The 19,949-nt window shown below is 37.9% G+C and overlaps 1 protein-coding gene across 4 annotated transcripts in view; it reads left to right on the plus strand.

The window, feature by feature from the left end:
• Positions 1-19,929, plus strand: part of SLF2 (SMC5-SMC6 complex localization factor 2) — a 64,158-nt gene extending 44,229 nt beyond the window's left edge. For 3 of the 4 annotated variants that reach the window (XM_073019277.1, XM_007963868.3, XM_007963869.3), the window contains exons 13-20: positions 318-494; positions 2,005-2,102; positions 2,729-2,816; positions 5,058-5,189; positions 5,659-5,736; positions 11,397-11,483; positions 14,350-14,418; positions 16,692-19,929. In XM_073019277.1, the coding sequence (XP_072875378.1) occupies positions 318-494; positions 2,005-2,102; positions 2,729-2,816; positions 5,058-5,189; positions 5,659-5,736; positions 11,397-11,483; positions 14,350-14,418; positions 16,692-16,727 (765 nt within the window). In that variant the 3' untranslated portion in view covers positions 16,728-19,929. Of the gene's footprint in view, positions 1-317; positions 495-2,004; positions 2,103-2,728; positions 2,817-5,057; positions 5,190-5,658; positions 5,737-11,396; positions 11,484-14,349; positions 15,158-16,691 lie in introns of those variants that run through there. The other variant, XM_007963867.3, reaches the window with a different exon arrangement.
• The last annotated feature ends 20 nt before the right edge of the window (positions 19,930-19,949 follow it).

A 19,949-nucleotide genomic window follows, 5' to 3' on the forward strand; every position in this document is an offset into this window, starting at 1 on the left:
GGATAGAGTGAGACTCCGTCTCAAAAAAAAGAAGGTCAGAAAAAGTTAATGACAGTGTGAAACATTTTTAGTTGCTGAATTGAATCAGTGATACTGAACCATTAAGAAAATCTCAAAAATGGAAAATGGAGAAGAAAATGCCATTTAATTTAACTATTAACGTGGAGTAGTTCTTGCCTTCTTTTGTCTAGACATCTGATGTTTGTTTTCTTTATAGTTCTTTTTTGCGTCTTTTGTCAAAAAGAGTTTATAATTAAAACCCTAAAAATAAAATGTACCTCCTAAAATATTTTTGTCTGTGCATTTATATTAAACAGTTTCTAGGCTTGTGTACATCTATACATCCAGAAGGTTACCAGGATCGTGAAATAATGTTGCTGATTTTAATGTTATTTAAAATGAGTTTGGAAAAACAGCTGAAACAGATTCCTCTAGTAGACTTTCAAAGCCTCCTGATAAACCTGATGAAAAACATCAGAGATTGGAACACAAAGGTAATGTTACTTAAAACTTCATTATTCATTTTTTATATAGCATTATAATTTAACTCATAGTGCATATGGAATTAATACTGTTTCTAAACTCAAGATCTTTGGCAGATTAAAAATGAACTGAGGAAGGGACTGTTTGCTGGAGCTGTATTATTTAAATTCATGATAATTGAATTTTTTCTAAAACTTCAGCTCTTTATTCAACAAAAATGTGTTTATTGGGGATTTCCTGTGGACTCAGCATTAATGTAGGTGCTAGAGATTGAGCTGTGAAAGAGACAAAGCCTTTGCCTTCATGGGGCTTTTGTCCTAGTCAAAGGGTTAAACAAGTAAATGTTGATTATATTATCATGTCAGGTAGTAGTTAAGTACTACAAATTAAAATAAAGCAGGACATGAGTACAGCAAGACTGGATGCTGTGCTATTTCATATAAGGCAGTCAGGGAGAGGCCTTTCCAAAATAACCTTGGAGCAGAGACCTAAATGAAATGACGGAGTGAGTCATACCTACAACCAGAATTTGAGTTGAACTTCTGCAACCATATGGAGGATGAACATGTATAATTTTTGTTAGGACTTTTTAAAAATTATATTTTTCAGTCTTTTTTGGTGGAAAAATTAAAATAGGCAGAAGTAAGGCAAAGAGTATAATAAATTCCTAAGTATTACTTTGCTTCAATAATTGAGACATAATCTTGTCTAATGTAAAACCGACCCTATATTTCCTTTCCCTGCTCATCAGATTATTTTGAAGCAACTGTTAGGCTTTTTAAAAAATTGATACACAATGGTAATACATATTTGGGGGGTGTTAGGCTTTTTTTTTTTTTTTAGACAGCATCTCCTGTCACCCAGGCAGGAGTACAGTGATGCAATCTTGTCTCAGTGCAACCTCTGCCTCCTAGTTTCAGGTGATTCTTGTGCCTCAGCCTCCCAAGTAGCTGAGACCATAGACACACGCCACCCCGCCCAGCTAATTTCTGTGTATTTAGTAGAGACAGGGTTTTATCATGTTGGCCAGGCTGGTCTCAAACTCCTGGCCTCAAGGGATTCACCTTCCTTGGCCTCCCAAAGTGCTGGGATTACAGGCATGAGCCACCACACCCAGCCAGGTGTTAGGCTTTTAAAAATACTGAAATAGGATCCCTAAAGTGCAAGAAATCCCAAATCAGGAATATATATAGTCTTGTACAACTCTGATACACATTTATGTTTAGATCAGTTTATCCTTCCAAGAAGGACTGTTTAAAGATATGATGTAGTACAAAACATGAAAGCCAAGTGAAATTCTGCTAGATGTATCTGTTCAGTCCATTTAAGATAGTATAAGTAAAACAATCTGTGTATTGTGTACATTTTAGCAGATTCTAGACTCCATACTATTTCTAAAAATGTGTGCCCTTATTTTGTACTAGTGCTTCCATTATGGCAAGGAGGGATGTAGATGATCTGTTGGGTGTTTGATTTTACTGTTCTGTTTGAAAAGAAATCTTACATGTTCTTTTTTTTCAGGTGCCTGAACTCTGTCTGGGCATAAATGAACTCTCCAGTCATCCCCACAACCTTCTGTGGTTAGTACAGCTGGTCCCTAATTGGACATCACGTGGAAGGTATTGAAAAGTGAGAATTAAACATTAAGAAATTTTATAATTTTAGATTAATGAAATGCCTTGGTTCTTTATTTCCATTCATCATTCTTTGAATGTTAGATCAGAGATGTTTATTTCATATTCAGTTGTGAGAAGGCATTGATAGCCTGATTCTTTCTTACTCTAATTCTTAACTCAGGTCGTTATGTAATTTTTTTTTTTTTTTTTTTTTTTGAGACAGAGTCTCACTCTGTCACCCAAGTTGAATATTTTTTTATTTTTAATTTTAGTTTATCTGTTACCTTAATACAGATGACATATTCCACAAAAATAAATGAATCAGCTTTTTTTTGCTTTAGTAAAAATAAATTTCATCAGTAAAAAAATAGGTTTTCTGTCAGTAAATCATCAGGGTCAAAGATAAGGCTGTTAAATGATTTACTGAGCTTCAGATAATTCAAGTTTTATGTACAAATATTTTACATGAAAATTTTACTGTTCTATAACAGCTTATATGTTCCTGTACAGACTTCTCTTGAAACATTGCCTATATTTCCAATTACTAGAGCTCGTCTTGACTCATTCATTTGCTTTTCAAGCAGTATTAATTAAAATACATTCTAAATACTTTTAACTTCTAATTCTAGGCAACTGAGACAGTGCCTCAGTCTAGTGATTATTTCAAAGCTTTTGGATGAGAAACATGAAGATGTTCCTAATGCCAGTAATCTGCAGGTATAAATAAATACATTTTTATTTTTAATAAATGGGAGAGGTAATGAGAGGTATAAGGAAAATTGATGAACCCTAAGTCAAAGGTCCTGGGGTCAGAGCTCAGCTCTCAAGCATGATACTGTCCATGTAATCTCTAGCACACTTAACTAACAAGATCCAGTTTTTTCATCTGTGAAATGGAGATAGTATTGCAACCTCCACCACATAGAATGGTTGTGGACAATCAGATGTGAATTAATGTATAAAGAAACTACTGGGAAAATCATGATGTGGAATTATATGAATATGATTTCATTTATTGAATTAATTCAGCTTGTCTAAGTTAGCAGTTTTATCGCAAGCTTAGAAATTGCAAAACCATTGTACATTGATTGCATCTTTAACCTGTTTTAAAATGAGTCTTTTTAGATCATAGAGCTTAAATGTAGTTGCCCTCTAGTACTTGTTCAGTAAGAATATATCATGTATATATGAGAGTGTGGACAAACATGTCCAACTGTTGCTGGGTAGTGGTGGCACACACCTATAGTCCCAGCTACTTGGGAGGCTGAGGCCAGAGGATCCTTCGAATCCAGGAGTTCGAGTCCAACCTAAGCAACATGGGGAGACCCTGTCTTTAATATATATATGTGAATTTTTTTAATTAAAAAAAAAGTCCTACGGAAGTCCCTCTCTGAGAAGTTCTGAAGGCTTTTTACAAACATTGATAGCACTAATGGGGCTGCCCTTGGTTGGATTTGAAAACTCACCATAGGCCAGGCACAGTGGCTCACACCTGTAATCCCAGCACTTTGGGAGGCCTAGGTGGGCGGATCATGAGGTCAGGAGATCGAGACCATCCTGGCCAACATCGTGAAACCCCATCTCTACTAAATACAAAAAAATTAGTCAGGCATGGTGGCAGGCACCTGTAGTCCCAGCTACTCGGGAGGCTGAGGCAGGAGAATGGCGTGAACCCGGGAGGCGGAGCTTGCAGTAAGCCGAGATCACGCTACTGCACTCCAGCCTGGGCGACAGAGCGAGACTGTGTCTCAAAAAAAAAAAACAAACAAACTCACCGTAGAACCTGATCTGGATGTCCCTTTGTTCTTGTTTGAATTGCAATTTGGTACAAGGTATGCCACCAGGTCTTAGGAACTAAAACAAAACAAAGATTTAGATTTGAGGCTGCCCTTGAAAACATAATCTAATGGTTGAAACAAAATTAACCAACTCTTGTGGGTTAGTGTGGTAAGAACAGTAACCGAAGCATGCAGAAGATGCTGGGGAATGGAGAGATTGATGGGCACAACTGGTTTCTGCTTTAGTAGAATTGAGGTAGATTTGATTCCAGATGTATGGGGATCGTGCTGGAGCTACCAGGGTAATTAGCAGATAGTTCTCATTCCTTTCAATGATATTTACTGCCTTCAAAAAAGATCCGGGGATAGGATTTCTACCATGTCTCCTAACTTTTGTTGTTCTGTTACTTTTTCCTTTTTTGCCCATGTAAAATAGAATAATTAACCAAATAATTATATGAATAATTAACCCTCAAACTCACTAACTGATATTCAAGTTACAATCTAGTTGCGATTTTTACCACAACTTCTTGTAGTTCTTCTCAGAATTCAATGACTTCTAACCACAGAGTCAACTTTGTTGACTTTTGAATAATTTAACAGAGAAAGCATTCCCTGTGGCCTCTGTTACAATATCATTTGGTCTCCTAAGCATTTATCCCAAGTTACAAGTACTAAATCTCTAATTTAAAATCCCTTACTTTTTTTTTTTTTTTTGAGAGACGGAGTGTCGCTCTGTCACCCAGGCTAGAGTGAGGTGGCACGATCTTGGCTCACTGCAACCTCTGCCCTGTGTATTCAAGTGATTCTCATGCCTCAGCCTCCCGAGTAGCTAGGACTACAGGCATCTGCCACCACGCCCAGATAATTTTTGTATTTTTAGTAGAGACAGGGTTTCTCCACGTTGGCCAGGCTGGTCTCGAACTCCTGACCTCAGGTGATTCACCTCCCTTGGCCTCTTAAAATACTGAGATTACAGGTGTGAGCCACCGTGCCTGGCCACTTAAAATCCTTTTTTAAGCAATTCAGGGGTTTTACATAAAGGGAAAATGAATATTGTTCAAGTGTAAAGAAAGCTATAATAAAAGGACAAAATGAAAGAGGACACACTGGAAAAAATAGCCTAAGAAAGAGCAACTGTATTATTTAGCTTTGTTCAATGTCTCCTTTCTTTTGATAGGTATCAGTCCTACATCGCTATCTTGTGCAGATGAAGCCTTCTGATCTGTTAAAGAAAATGGTCTTAAAGAAAAAGGCTGAACAACCAGATGGCACTATTGATGACAGTCTACATTTAGAACTTGAAAAGCAGGTATCCAATGCTAGGAGGTCTCAAAGAGTACATAGAAGCATAACTGATATCAGCTTCCTAACCACAGACTGATAATATAGGCATTTCTGGATTGGGACCCTAGATACATTCTAGCAAACATAATTTTAAAGCGAATGGTATTTTTAATTTATCACTGTCATGAAATTCTTCCATAAATTTGAGGGTTGAAAATGTGAGTAAAAGGATGATTGTTGGTAATTTGCTCCCAAGAGTATTTTTTGTAGCCCTTTATTAGGGCAGTCATGAGGTCATGAATCATGGTAAAAAGAATGCACTTAAGTTAGAAATTAGAAAGCCTAGTTTAGATGCTTGGCTTTTACTTACTGACCAGCTGGGTTAACTTTAACGTATCCTTTATCCTTCCTGGGCAACTTTCCTAATGTGCAAATTGGAATGACATCTATGCTAGCTAATTCATAGGTGTTAATTTTATTCATTTCTCTAACAGGCATATTACCTGACCTACATTCTTCTTCATTTAGTCGGTGAAGTTAGTTGTTCTCATTCTTTTTCTTCTGGACAACGGGTAGGTAGTGTTTAGTGTTGTTGCTGCTGTTTTTAAATAGGTGTTACTGATGATGGAATGAGTGAGCATGCGTTTTATAGGAGAAAACTTAATAAAAGCTAATTGATTTTACTATAAGAATTCCCATGTATACCAGAAAGAGGGGCGTGATAGTGGTCTTGTAACCGTATCATATTGAAAAGAATTGTTGGCCGGGCGCTGTGGCTTACACCTGTAATCCGAGCACTTTGGGAGGCCAAGGCGGGTGGATCACTTGAGGTCAGGAGTTCAAGACCAGCCTGGCCAACATGGTGAAACCCCATCTCTACTAAAACTACAAAAAAATTAACCAGGCGTTTTGGTAGGTGCCTGTAATCCCAGCTATTCGGGAGGCCAAGGCAGGAGAATTGCTTGAACTCAGGAGGCAGAGGTTGCAGTGAACTGAGATTGCGCTACTGCACTCCAGCCCAGGCAATAAGGGTGAAACTCCATCTCAAAAACAAAGAAAAGAAAAGAATTGTCAGTAAATGTTAGTTCTGTTTGTTGGAGTGGAATTTAACCATTATACCTTGGCAGTAGTATAATATATTCATAAGATACCAACATCACCAAATATCAAATGGGCCAGTGTTGTGCTGGACCCATATTGACTCCAGTAGAAATGGTAGTTCAGGTGGCAACAGGCTACACAGGAGAACTGCTACCATCTGTAGAGACCATGCAGTTTACGTAGCATTTTCACTTAGCACCCTTTACCTAGCAACCTCCATTTAACCCAGAACAAAGGGCCTCCATCTTGTATGGCCTTCCAAGGGATGAGCCGAGGGTTCAGATGTCCTTCATAGATAAGGAGTGAAACTCCACGTTGGACTCTCCCAGATTCTTTGGCTTGGGACTCCAGTTACACGTTCTTCTTAGACCATAGGTTCATTTTCAGAGTATGCTTAAGTTATTGCTATCAGTTGCATCTGCCATGCGCCAGCTTTTAGCTCATTTCTTCCCATCTTTTTGCCATTCCCCTTTTGTTCCTTTAGAAATAACATTTGCCTTCAAAATTAAACTGATGGTGAGGCAGGCTACTTTAGAAATGCATTTCTAATATTCAGATTTTCATTTTGAATTATTCTATTCTTCCCATACTCCTGGGGCAATTCTTGCTTAATTCCTTATATTTCATATCTTAACTACTCCAATTCCTGTTTTAAAACTTAGGCTGGATGTGCCGGGCACGGTCGCTCACCCCTGTAATCCCAGCACTTTGGGAGGGTGCGGCAGGTGGATCACTTGAGGTCAGAAGTTCAAGACCAGCCTAGCCAACAGGGTGAAACCCCATCTCTACAAAAATACAAAAAGTTAACCAGGCATGGTGGTGCATGCATGTAATCCCAGCTACTCGGGAGGCTGAGACAGGAGAATCGCTTGAACCCAGGAGGCGGAGGTTGCAGTGAGACAAGATCATGCCATTGCATTCCAGCCTGGGTGACAGAGCAAGACTTCATCTCAAAACAAAACAAAAAAAACTTACGCTGGACATGGTGGCTCATGCCTATAATCCCAGCACTTTGGGAGGCCAAGGCTGGGCAGATCGCTTGAGTTCAGAAGTTCGAGACCTGCCTGGCCAACATGGTGAAACCCTGTCTCTACTAAAAATACAAAAAAAAAATTAGCTGGGCATGGTGGCAGACACTTGTAATCCCAGGTACTCTGGAAGCTGAGGCAGGAGAACTGCCTGAACCCAGGAGGCAGAGGTTGCAGTGAGCTGAGATCACGCCACTATACTCCAGCCTGGGCAACAGAGGGAGACCCCACCTCAAAAATAAAATAAAATAAAATACATAGTATTTCCTAGACATGATAGAAAAAAGACTAGTTCTTATGTTTTTATAAATGCTATTGTGTATAAAACTGTGTTTGTGGTTGGGCGCAGTGACTCACGCATGTAATCCCAGCACTTTGTGAGGCCAAGGTGGGTGGATCACCTGAGGTCAGGAGTTTGAGACAGCCTGACCAACATGGTAAAACCCTGTCTCTACTAAAAATACAAAAAATTAGCTGGACGTGGTGGTGGGCACCTGTAATTCCAGCTACTCAGGAGCCCGAGGCAGGAGAATTGATTGAACCCAGGAGGTGAAGGTTGCAGTGAGCTGAGATCACGCCATTGCACTCCAGCCTGGGTAACAGGAGTAAAACTGTCTCAAAAAAAGTGTTTTCTCTCCTGATTAGAAGCTAATATAGTCATCTGTCTGTAATGTTCTTACATGGTTCCTGTATTTTATAAAATTTTTTTTTTTTTTTTCCGAGACAGTCTTGCTCTGTCACCCAGGCTAGAGTGTACTAGCACAATCTCGGCTCACTGCAACCTCTGCCTCCCAGGTTCAAGCGATTCTCCTGCCTCAACCTCCCAAGTAGCTGGGATCACAGGTGCCTGCCACCATACCTGGCTAATTTTTGTATTTTTAGTAGAGACGGGGTTCCACCATGTTGATCATGTTGCTCTCAAACTCCTGACCTCATGATCCGCCCACCTCGGCCTCCCAAAGTACTGGGATTACAGGCGTGATCCACCACGCCGGCTATAAATTTTTATGATTAAAAAAGTCAGTGACTGGGCATGGTGGCTCATGCCTGTAATCCCAACACTTTGGTAGGCTGAGTCAGGAGAATCGCTTGAGCCCCGGAGTTCAAGAGCAGCCTGGACAATGCCATCTCTATTAAAAAAAAAAAAATTAGTGATTATTATAAAACTTATATAAAGTAAAAACTGAAAGACTCCTACAATCCAGTGCCCTGTTGTAAATTTCTTCACAATTTACTAATATATTACATAAAATACACTAAATTATTTTAACAAAAATGGAATCATAGTATTAGTACCATTTGCAACTTCCTTTTTTTCCTCTTTAAAAAAAAATTTTTTTTTTTTGAGACAGAGTCTTGCTCTGTTACCCAGGCCAAAGTGCAGTGGCACGATCTCAGGTCACTGCAACCTCCGTCTCCTCTATCCAAGCGATTCTCCTGCCTCAGCCTCCTGAGTAGCTCTGACTACAGGTGTGCGCCACAACACTGGCCAATTTTTGTATTTTTAGTAGAGATGGGGTTTCATCATGTTGGCCAGGCTGTTCTCAAACTCCTACCTCAAGTTATCCACCTGCCTCAGCCTCCCAAAGTGCTGGTATTACAGGTGTGAACCACTGCGCCCAGCCTCCTCTTTAACATATTAGCGCTTGGCTGGGCACAGTGGCTCACAACTGTAATACTAGCACTTTGGGAGGCCGAGGCACGCAGATCGCTTGAGCCCAGGAGTTCAAGACCAGCCTAGGCAACATAGCAGAATGCCATCTTTACAAAAAAAAAAATTAACCGGGCATGGTGACGCATAACTGTAGTCCCAGCTACTTGGGAGGCTGAGGCAGGAGGAACGCCTGAGCCCGAGGAGGTCAAGGCTGCCATGCACTGTGGTCATGCCACTGCCTTCCAGCCTGGGTGACAGAGAGAGACCCTGTCTCAAAAAATATGTAAAAAATCAAATATTAGCACTTCTGTCTAATAACTGTAGTATTTTGAAACCTTTATTGATAAACAGTATGTTTTTTGTGATTACACATAGTGTTAATATGAACATGCTTATTCATATATCTTTGCCCGCTTCTTCAAGCCTTGCTATAAGCCTAGCTATAAATTCCTAGAAGTAGACTTGTTAGATCAAAGTTTATAAATATTTCAAATTTTAACTATTTTAAATAGCTATTATCACATTTTCATCCCAGAAAGTGTTCATTTACGTTCTCAACCAAGTATATATGAGAGAAGTGCTTACGTCTATACATTTCTAAAATTTAAGATGCATAATTTTTCAAAGAATTAAGTATGAATCTCTTAATGAAAGGTTCTCTCGTTCCTATAGAAAAAAAATAGGGCCAGGTGTGGTGGCTCATGCCTGTAATCCCAACACTTGGGGAGGCAGAGACAGGAGGATTGCTTGAGCCTAGGTGTTTAAAACCAGCCTAGGCAACATAGCAAGATGCTGTCTCTACAAAAAAATCAAAAACAAAAACTAGGTATGGTGGCAAGTACCTGTAGTCCCAGCTACCCAGAAGAGTGAGATGGGAAGATTACTTGAGCCCAAAAGTTCAAAGCTGCAGTGAGCTATGATCCCACCATTGCACTCCAGCCTGGACAACAGGGCAAGACCCTCTCTTTTTTTTTTTTTTTTTTTTTGAGATGGAGTCTTGCTCTGTCACCCAGGCTGGATGACCTCTCAGCAAGCTCTGCCTCCTGGGTTCACGCTATTCTCCTGCCCCAGTCTCCCAAGTAGCTGGGACTACAGGCGCCCACCACCACGCCCGACTAACTTTTTTGTATTTTTAGTAGAGACGGGGTTTCACCATGTTAGTGAAGATGATCTGGATCTCCTGACCTCATGATCTGCCCGCCTCGGCCTCCCAAAGTGTTGGGATTACAGGCGTGAGCCACTGCACCTGGCCAACCCTCTCTCTTAAAAAAAAAAAAAAGTCGCAAACTGATTTTGCTATAAGAATTCCCATATATACCAGAAAGAGGGGTGTGATATGGTCCATGTCATATTGAAAAGATTGTCAGCAAATGTTAGCTCTGTTTGTTGGAGTGGAACTTAACCATTATACCTTGGCAACACTATAATATATTCATAAGATACCAACATTACCAAATATCAAATGGGCCAGTGTTGTGCTGGCAAGGTGCAGTGGCTTATGCTTGTAATCTCAACACATTGGGAGGCTGAAGTGGGAGGATCATTTGAAGCCAGGCATTTGACACTAGCCTTGGCAACAAAGTGAGACCCTGTCTCCACAAAAAAATTTAAAAATTAAAAAAAAAAATGGCTGGGTGCAGTGGCTAATGCCTGTAATCCTAGCACTTTGGGAGGTTGAGGCAGGTGGATCACCTGAGGTCAGGAGTTTGAGACTATCCTGGCCAATGTGGCAAAACCTGTCCCTACTAAAAATACAAAAATTAGCTGGGTGTGGTGGTACACGCTTGTAATCCCAGCTACTCGGGAGACTGAGTCTGAGAATCGCCTGAACCTGGGAGGCAGAGGTTGCAGTAAGCTGAGATCGCACCACTGCACTTCAGCCTGGGTGACAGAGCGAGACTCTGTCTTAAAAAAAAAAAAACTGGGCATGGTGTTGCATGCCTGTGATCCTAGCTAATCAGGAGGCTGAGACTGGAGGAGCACTTGAGCTGGGGAGTTCAAGGGTACAGTGAGCTATAATTGTGCCACTGCACTCCAGCCTGGCACCAGAGCCAGACCCCATTTCTTTAAAAAAATTTTTTTAAATTTTTTTTTAAAGGCTAGCTGTTATTTGAGTATTTTATTAGAGAGTATGTTAAAGGAAGGACTCTTTAAATTTCTGAGTACTATATTACCCAGTTAGAGCTCTGGGGTTAATTTTCATTAATGTGAGTTAATGCATAGCAAAACAACTTTTGTTAGAGTGTATATTTTTTAAGCTAATAATCTTACTGTCATGGAAGCAACTTTCACTGATACAACTACTGTTATGTGGGATAGTTAACATCAGGCATTGCTAACAGGAATAATAGATTTTTAAATGATTTAGTTGTTCTAGCTGCATAATTTCTTCTTTGTTAATTTGTAATGCTTCAGAGTTGTTTTCATCCCTTGCATTTGTTTTGCACAGAAACACTTTGTGCTACTCTGTGGGGCTCTGGAAAAGCATGTTAAATGTGATATTAGGGAAGATGCAAGACTTTTTTACAGAACTAAGGTAAGTGTGTTTTTTCTTTTTTTTTCTTAATCTTGGTTATGTTAATATTTAAGGATAGAAGCATACAGGCCTATAGTCAGAAAAAGAACATATAAAGCTAGGTGTGGTGGCTCATGCCTGTAACCCCATTACTTTGGGAGGCTGAGGCAGGCGGATTGCTTGAAGCCAGGACTTCAAGACCAGCCTGGGCAACATAGCAAGACTCCATCTCTACAAAAATTTTGAAAAATAGCCAGGCATGGTGGCATGCACCTGTACTTCCAGCTATTTGGGAGGCTGAGGCAGGAGGATCACTGGAGCCTAGGAGTTTGAGGTTGCAGTGAGCTATGAACACACATGGCACTCCAGCCTGGGAGACAGAATAGGATTCTGTCTCAAAAAAAGAAGAAACATGTAAGATTAGAAATAGGACTTTCTCTTTTAATAAAAGAAATCAGCTCCTGCTAAATTAGTGTAGCTAAATTAAAAGTGAAAGGAAAAAAAAATCTCAAAGCAAATACACTTTTCACTTTGCTTTCTGTTCTGAAACTCCTGACACCCAAGGAGAAAAATACTTCTAGTACTAATGATACTTATTTTTCCCCATTACACATGTTAAAACCTTCATGCTTAAGTTACCATCAAGGATTGAAGCATTCTTTAAATAAATATATAAGTTATGAAACAGTGGCTTTGAAATTTTATGATGGTTGAAAACTTGTTTTATTCATAGAGTAGAAATAGTTTAGCTGTTATTCTTTGAATGTTCCATTGAAGAATATATTAAAGGAAGGAGTCTTCAAATTTTTTTTTTTTTTTTTTTTGGAGACGGAGTTTCACTCTTGTTGCCCAGGCTAGAGTGCAGTGGAATGAATTCGACTCACTGCAACGTCCGCCTCCCAGATTCGAGCGATTCTCCTGCCTCAGGCTCCCAAGTAACTGGGATTACAGGCACCCGCCACCATGCCCAGCAAATTTTTTTTTGTATTTTTAGTAGAGATGGGGTTTCACCGTGTTGTCCAGGCTGGTCTTGAACTCCTGACCTCGTGATCTGCCTGCCTGGGTGTCCCAAAGAGCTGGGATTAGAGATGTGAGCCACCGCATCCAGCCAGGAGTCTTCAAATCTTTGAGTCATACATCACCTAGTCTGAGCTCTAGGGTGGAAATGATTCAGCACTAAGCTTGCTAAGCTTTTTTTCTTAAAGGTTTTATATACTCAAAAACAGTAGAAAAGCCAAATCTATGAGTATGGAGTAGGAAAGTAATGTTAGTATTAATAGAATGATCTGACAGTTTTTCCTGAAACATAAAATCAGACACTTTTAAAATACTTTTTTTTCTAAATACAAAAATGAGCCAGGTGTGGTGGCGCATGCCTATAGTCCCAGCTACTCAGGAGGCTGAAGGAGAATCCCTTGAACCCAGGAGGCAGAGTTTGCAGTGAGCTGAGATCGCGACACTGCACTCCAGCCTGGGTGACTGAGAAAGACTGTGTAAAAAAATAATAATAATAAATAAAACAAAATAAAATAAAAATACTTTTTTCTAAGGATTTTTTAATTCCAAGATTATCTTTTAGCTTTGGTATGTAATACAATGCTGATTCTTTTTGCCTCTTATCTTTGGATAGTCATTGAATATGAAGCCTCAGCTTTGTATCTTAATATCTTACATTAATTAGCTGCAAAGGTTAGTCATTTGAACAATGCCCATTCGGATTTAGTATATGTATTTATTTTAGTAAATTTAAGTTAAATACAAAAATAAGCAACTAATGAAGTTGTTTTCAGATTTCTGATTTTCAAATACTTGTAGGGGATAGCTCTTTGCCCAAGAGTAGAACTCTAGTTTCAGAAGCACATTCTTTTGAGCATTCATTGACCAGAATTGCTGGCCTGTAGAACTTGGTAGTGGCTACTACTGACAGACATGCTAAAAGGGGACCACCCAAGTTTTATATTTCTTAAAGACAAGGACTTGGCACAGATTGTTGCCAGTGCTTCTCTTACTTAAAGTGGAAAGCGACATAGTGGTCTGTGGAAATTGCTTCAAGGGATGGTCCTGCTGACATAGGTGAGTTGTCTGCCTCTCCAAATGCCTCTATTGTAGAAAAGTTGGTGATTGTTTTGGAGAAACTTTATTTGCTGAACTGTAGATGAAGAAAAAAGCAGAGATTGTAATTTACTTTATAAATTTAAAGCTGCTATAAAATTCGTAAGTTGTTTAAAACATTTTTCTCAAGCAGTTATGTTCAATAGCTAATTGAGAATCTCTAGAGTGACAGAGTTTGGTTTTTGTGGTAAAGTTTCAGTTTTGCATAGAGACTTGCTAAACCTCCAAATGTAGGAAAATACTAGGTATTTAAAGGAGATTCATAGTACTTGGGCACAAACATGGAGAGGAGTAACAGTGAATTTTGGATCTTCTAATAATGTGGAGAGGAACAAATAAACGTTTTTTTATTTGGCCTTGATCCTTTCAAAGGGAAGCTGGGCAGGGAAGGCACGGAACAGCCAAAGCCTTGGGTCTGTTGACACAGACCACCCTTCAGCTTCTCTGTCTGGTTGTTCAAAAGCCAGCAAGTTAAAGTTAAGTTCCTTTGAAGGCAGAGAACGTGTTTTTTGGGATGATCTTTAATAACAGGAAAATTAAATCATAAACATTCAATAGTTTAGATTATGGTGATAAAGGAAAGTCTTATTAATTACTTATGATTTGAGATCTCCTCCAAAAGATGAATAGTTTATTTTCTCTTTGTTGACAGAAATCAAATTGAGTTGTCGAGTGTGGGCCTGTTGCAACTGTCAGATCTTTTGTGTAGTGTTAAGCTGATTGTAGGTGAGGATGTTTTAATCCAATCCCTTTTCCCGTTTTTGATATTTTTAAGGTGAAAGACTTGGTTGCCAGGATACATGGAAAATGGCAGGAAATAATCCAGAACTGTCGGCCTACTCAGGTGTCATTTTGTTATACAATTTCATTTATTCTTAATAGTTTTGCTGAATGGCACTCTTCATACTGTTTGAAATAAAATAGAGTATAACAGTGCATTTGCTTCTAGTTATCTTAAGATAAACTGAAAACACCAGTATAATACATGGTTTGTAATTATTTTAAGTTTTTGTTTGCTTTATATTCATTAATTTATTTCCAGAAGTGGTTGAGCCAATTTAAAAATATTACATTGCATCAAATGGAGGTTATTCAGTGAAGAGCATTTTTAAGACAGATCTATTGAGATAGAATTCACATACCATAGATTTTACCCACTTAACATGTACAGTGGTTTTTAATACATTGACAGAGTGAATACCATCGCCACAATCTAATTTTAGAACATTTTCATCACCCCAAAAAGAAATCCTATACCTATTAGCAGTCATTCCCCTTTCCCCTACTACCTTGATTCCCCTCCTGAATCCTCCCAAATCCTAGGCAAACACTAATCCACTTTCTGTCCCTATAGATTTCCCTATTCTGGACATCTGTAAATGAGATATACTGTGTAGTCTTTTGTAATTGTCTGCTTTCAGTTAACATAATGATAAGTGTTATAGCATGTATATCCCTTCTATTGCCAAATAATTTTCCACTGAATGGATATGTCACATTTATTTATCCACTTATTAGACATTTGTATTGTTTTCACATTCTGGCTGTTACAAATAATATTTCCATGAACATTTGTATGCAAGTTTTTATGTGAATATATGTTTTTTTTTTTTTTTTTTTTTTTTTTTTAATTTTTATTTTTTTTATTTTATTTTTTTTTTAAATTTATTTATTATTATTAAACTTCAAGTTGTAGGGTACATGTGCACAATGTGCAGGTTTGCTACATATGTATACTTGTGCCATGTTGGTGTGCTGCACCCATCAACTCGTCATTTACATAAGGTATAACTCCCAATGCAATCCCTCCCCCCTCCCCCCATGAATATATGTTCTCAAATGAAGCATTTGAAAAGGAAGTCGAATTGCTGGGCCATATGGTAATTCTATGTTAAGTGTTTTAAGAAACTACCGAACTGTTTTCCAAAGTGACTGCATCATTTTATATTCCCATCAGAATGTCTGAGGTTTCTAATTTCTCCATATTCTCACCAATACTTGTTTTTACTAAAGCCATAGTAGAGAGTAGGGAAGTAGAATCTCATTGTGGTTTTAGTTTGCATTTCCCTAATAATTAATGGTGTTAAACGTCTTCTTATATGCCTATTGGTCATTTGTATAGCTTTTTTGCAGAAATGTCTATTAGGATCCTTTGTCCATTTTTTTCATCTCATACTTCATTTCAAAAAGCCTATTTTTGAATATAGTTATTGGTCTTTTTGTTATTGAGTTGTATGAATTCCCCATATGTTCTGGATACAAATCTCTTATTAGAGATATAATTTGTAAATATTTTCTTCCATTCTGTGTGTTGCTTTTCTTTTATTTATTATGTATATATTTTTGTCACTTTTTTTTGATGTTATGTCTAAGAAGTCTTTGCCTAAGAGGGACATTTTTTTTAACACTTGCTAGTAAGTGTGCTTGCCTGCTTGTTTACAGAGTTAACTGGCATAGGATTGTCTAAAATGACGCTTCTCAAATTTTAATGTACATAGGAATCAACTAGGAACTTGCTGAAATATGGATCCTGACTTATAGGTCTGGAGTGAGAACTGAGATATTCTATACTTCTAACAAGTTATCAGATTGATGCAAATGCTGCTGCTCCAGGAACTAAACTTTGAGTAGCCAGGGCCTAGAAGTTACTTATATTTTATATCAAAATAATAGGAACACTGACTATTACGTAGATAAAGCAATCTCTCTAAGTCTTTGAGAAATCTTAAATTTATGTTTTGTTGTTTTTGTATTTGTTTCTAACCTTAATGGATTTTCTTTTAATGCTGGTCATGTACTGATGTGGTATTAAAACAGAAAATAATTTAATAGCAAAACTATACTAATCAGCTTAACATTATTTATTTTGCTTAACTAAGTCCCTCCATGTGTGCAGTGGTGAGAAAAACATCCTGCACTTATTTTATACTATTTTTTATTGTTTGACCACTGTATGTGAAATTTGAATCTGATTACCATAAATTTTCAGATAAGTCAATATAAAGATTTTATTACTTGTCTTATCAAAGCCTATTGTCTGATGATTAGTAGTTTTATAAGGAGTAATTCATAATCTGATTAAATTTTGCTTTACCCTCTTTTTTTCCCCTTTTTTAGGGGCAGCTTCATGATTTCTGGGTACCAGATTCTTAATAGGAGTTGCAGCAGCAAAAATATGAAGCAAGAGAAATTCAATAAGAGCCTTTCCTAGAGGAGTAGAAAGGATTATTACAGAATCCAATGGAATGCCAAGAAAATGTACAGCAAATGTGCCACTTGAATATCTAGTATGAAGCTGGTAATGAAATTGCCATTTCTGAGGCAGATATGAAATATGATCTGCTTAATTGTTACGGCAACTGACCTTTCAAAAGCGCAGTCTTATTAAAAGAGGGGAGGGATAGAAGCAGCTAATAGTCACATGTCTAACCTGCCCCAGTTAACTCCTTTTGTTAAATTATAAGCCAATTATCTTTTTTAGATAGTATTTTTGTCACTTGGATAATCACAGGAAATATATAAGAAAAGAGTTTGGACTAACTTAAGAAGTTGGACATGGAAAGCAAGACCAAGTTCCAGTTGGTTTTAATTTTCCCTCTTGGTTATTTTCGGACACAAAGGGAATGCTTAAAACTGAGTTTAGTAATAAAAAGCATAAATCTCTTCTGTAACTTTTATAAACCACAGGGAGGTTTCAATCCATGCATTTTCCTTCATTACTCAAGATTATAAATCTGTTTTTAAAATACATTTAAACGAACAGTTGAGAAACAAAAGTTTGGTATGCGTCAGATTCCCTTAAGAGGAAGAGGTTAAGCTGTAAAGTAGTGGCCCTGTTTTGATGCCAGAACATTCATATGCAGTTTGTTCTGGATTTCTTTTAAATGCATATATTTTAAATACTGGTTAAATCTTAGAATCTTGGCTATATCTTAGAATTCTGGCTCTTGGTAACCATATTACAGAAGTCTATATTGTAAAAGCCTAAAGATCTGGACAAGTTTCCAACAACCTTGTTTCCATGAGTATATAACTTTGGCAGAGACCTGAATTCTTTGGGACACTATGTCTGTGTGTGTGTGTATGTGTGTGTGTGTGTATGTTTGCTTGTATCTTGAAGTTGTTGTACTTCAAAACCACAGCTGCTTTAAATTCTTAAACACTGGAAAGCCATCCTTTGGTTTAAATGGTAGAGGGTTAGTGGAAGTGCACATGCTGGTTTTAGCCCAGGGGTAGTAACAAACTCTTACTAGCCAACTAGAAAATTATTTTGTTGACTAGATGTCCCTTTTAGGAGAGTTTGTTTCCTGAAAGAATGGCAACTTTTTTTGTTGTTCTTTCAGTATTGGCTTGAGTGACCTGTTCTCCTGAGTGCTCTAGTGTCTCCAGTTGTAGGGGGAAAGATGATGGAGGGGAACGGAAACTGGACTTGATGTTTGTGGTTTGAGAGGCAAGAAAATAAAATAACTTTCTACCTCTAAATTGAGGCTTAGGAGTAAAAAGCATTTTGTCTTAAAGTTATCATTTAAAATAGCATCAGTAACTTTTCAACTTATGTCAATCAAGCATTGGCAGTCAGAGATTTTATAGGGAAAACTAAGTAAATCCAGTTTCCAAGAACCTAAACTGATTGAGGCTCCAAGAGTCAGACCAACAAAAGTTTTATTCTGTGTTGTTTACTGGTAAGAATATTATTATCTTGATACTACCTCTCAAGGGTATTGTTACAAAATGCCACTTATGGTTAAAGAGATAGATACAAAGAGTTCTATTTGACAGAAACTTGAAACTGGCATCTATCTGCCCAATGATGGGGGCTTTCATTCTGTAATTTAATCCTTTGTAGATACATTATTTGTGTGTAATTTTATACGTGTTCATATTTTTCTCATTTTGCATTGTGTAAAGTGTACAAAATCTCAAAGTATAAAATACTGCTTATATTGCTTGTAATTTACAGTGTGTAAATATTTTCTAATTGTGTACATTGATGGGGGGGGACAAGTGGGTTATTCAGGTTTTTTTTTTAAGTGACCCTTTTGTATTGCAGTTTCAACAGATAACTGCCCATCAAATTTAAAACTACTTTGATACATTTTTATTTAACAGTTCCAATAAGAAAAAAATCTCTATTTTTAATTATATTTCTCCTTTAGAAAAAACTGTTTCATCATCCCTTTAAAATAAATGGCCAGACCTCAGTTTAGGCCCTTGTATTTATGACTCTGGTAGAGGTCTTCAGACTCCAGGTCATAGTCCGGTCAGTATTTGCATTTGGGTTCTCAAGAAAATTTTGTGACTCTCTTTTAGCACAAGTAGCCCATGGTTTTTCTTCCAAATCAAGTATTTTCCTTCTCCCTCGAGTCCCCATACTTTGTCTCCCTCCTGCTGCTATTGCCCAGTGAATGGGATGGTAGAGAGGGAGAAGTGTTCATTGCACAGAGAATGTCAGGCCACTTTGGGGACTTGGCAACAAAGCTTGCACTGAGTGGTGGTGTGTTTGGCAATATTACTGTGCCAAAAATCACCTTGTCTAATTTTATGGATATTTATGGCAAACTTATTACCCTTCTTGCAAGCTGCACATTAAGGTACTTGTGTTTATGCTTTTGTGTGTAACTGTTCGCCTTTTCTAACTGCCTTTCTTGTTACTGAAAATATAATTCTACTAGTTTTATCACATTAAGAGGCTCTCTGTGCAGAAAATGCATCGATGTAGCCGTAAAGTAACAGCATTTGTACATTTTCTATCTCCTGATAGCAGTGGTGCCTTTGTCACCTTTTGGAAGGTTTGCATTTTGTTTCTGCTTTGAAGCGCAAATAGTAGCTTGCTTTCAACTTCACAAAAATCTCAAATGTAAAAGATAAAAAATGGCGTGTTATCATCAAGGCTTAGTTGGAGTATTTGCATTTTTATTGTTATCAAAACAAATATAATTGGTGAGGACTGACGAGTAATAATGTGTGGCGTCTTTAAGCCAAGGGTAATTTTTAAATTAAAAATGAAAATTGTAAGAGGTAGCCCATTAAACAAGCTACTGAGTTGGAGAATTAGGGGATGACTGTGGTGGTTTGTCGCTAAGGAGGCAACAGCAGGGTCCAGGCGGCTGGGCACGTAGAGCAATTAGCATGATCCGTGGTTATTCCTTACTCATGAACAGTGTCAGCTCACCTCATTATCTGTGCATTTGTTTTCCCTGGACAGTCTTGTCAGCCAGTTAATCCACCAGCTCTTAGGCAGTAAATACAGATTTTTTTTCTTTCCTTTTATTTTTTTAAAGATTTTATACTACATCTTGTTAAAGTCCTATGAATATGTGTGTGTGCTATTAAAACTGCTTTTTCTCAGTTTGAACATGTGTTTGGTAATATTTG

This window comes from Chlorocebus sabaeus, chromosome 9, assembly GCF_047675955.1.
Source record: "Chlorocebus sabaeus isolate Y175 chromosome 9, mChlSab1.0.hap1, whole genome shotgun sequence".
In the NCBI taxonomy this organism is placed as follows: domain Eukaryota; kingdom Metazoa; phylum Chordata; class Mammalia; order Primates; family Cercopithecidae; genus Chlorocebus; species Chlorocebus sabaeus.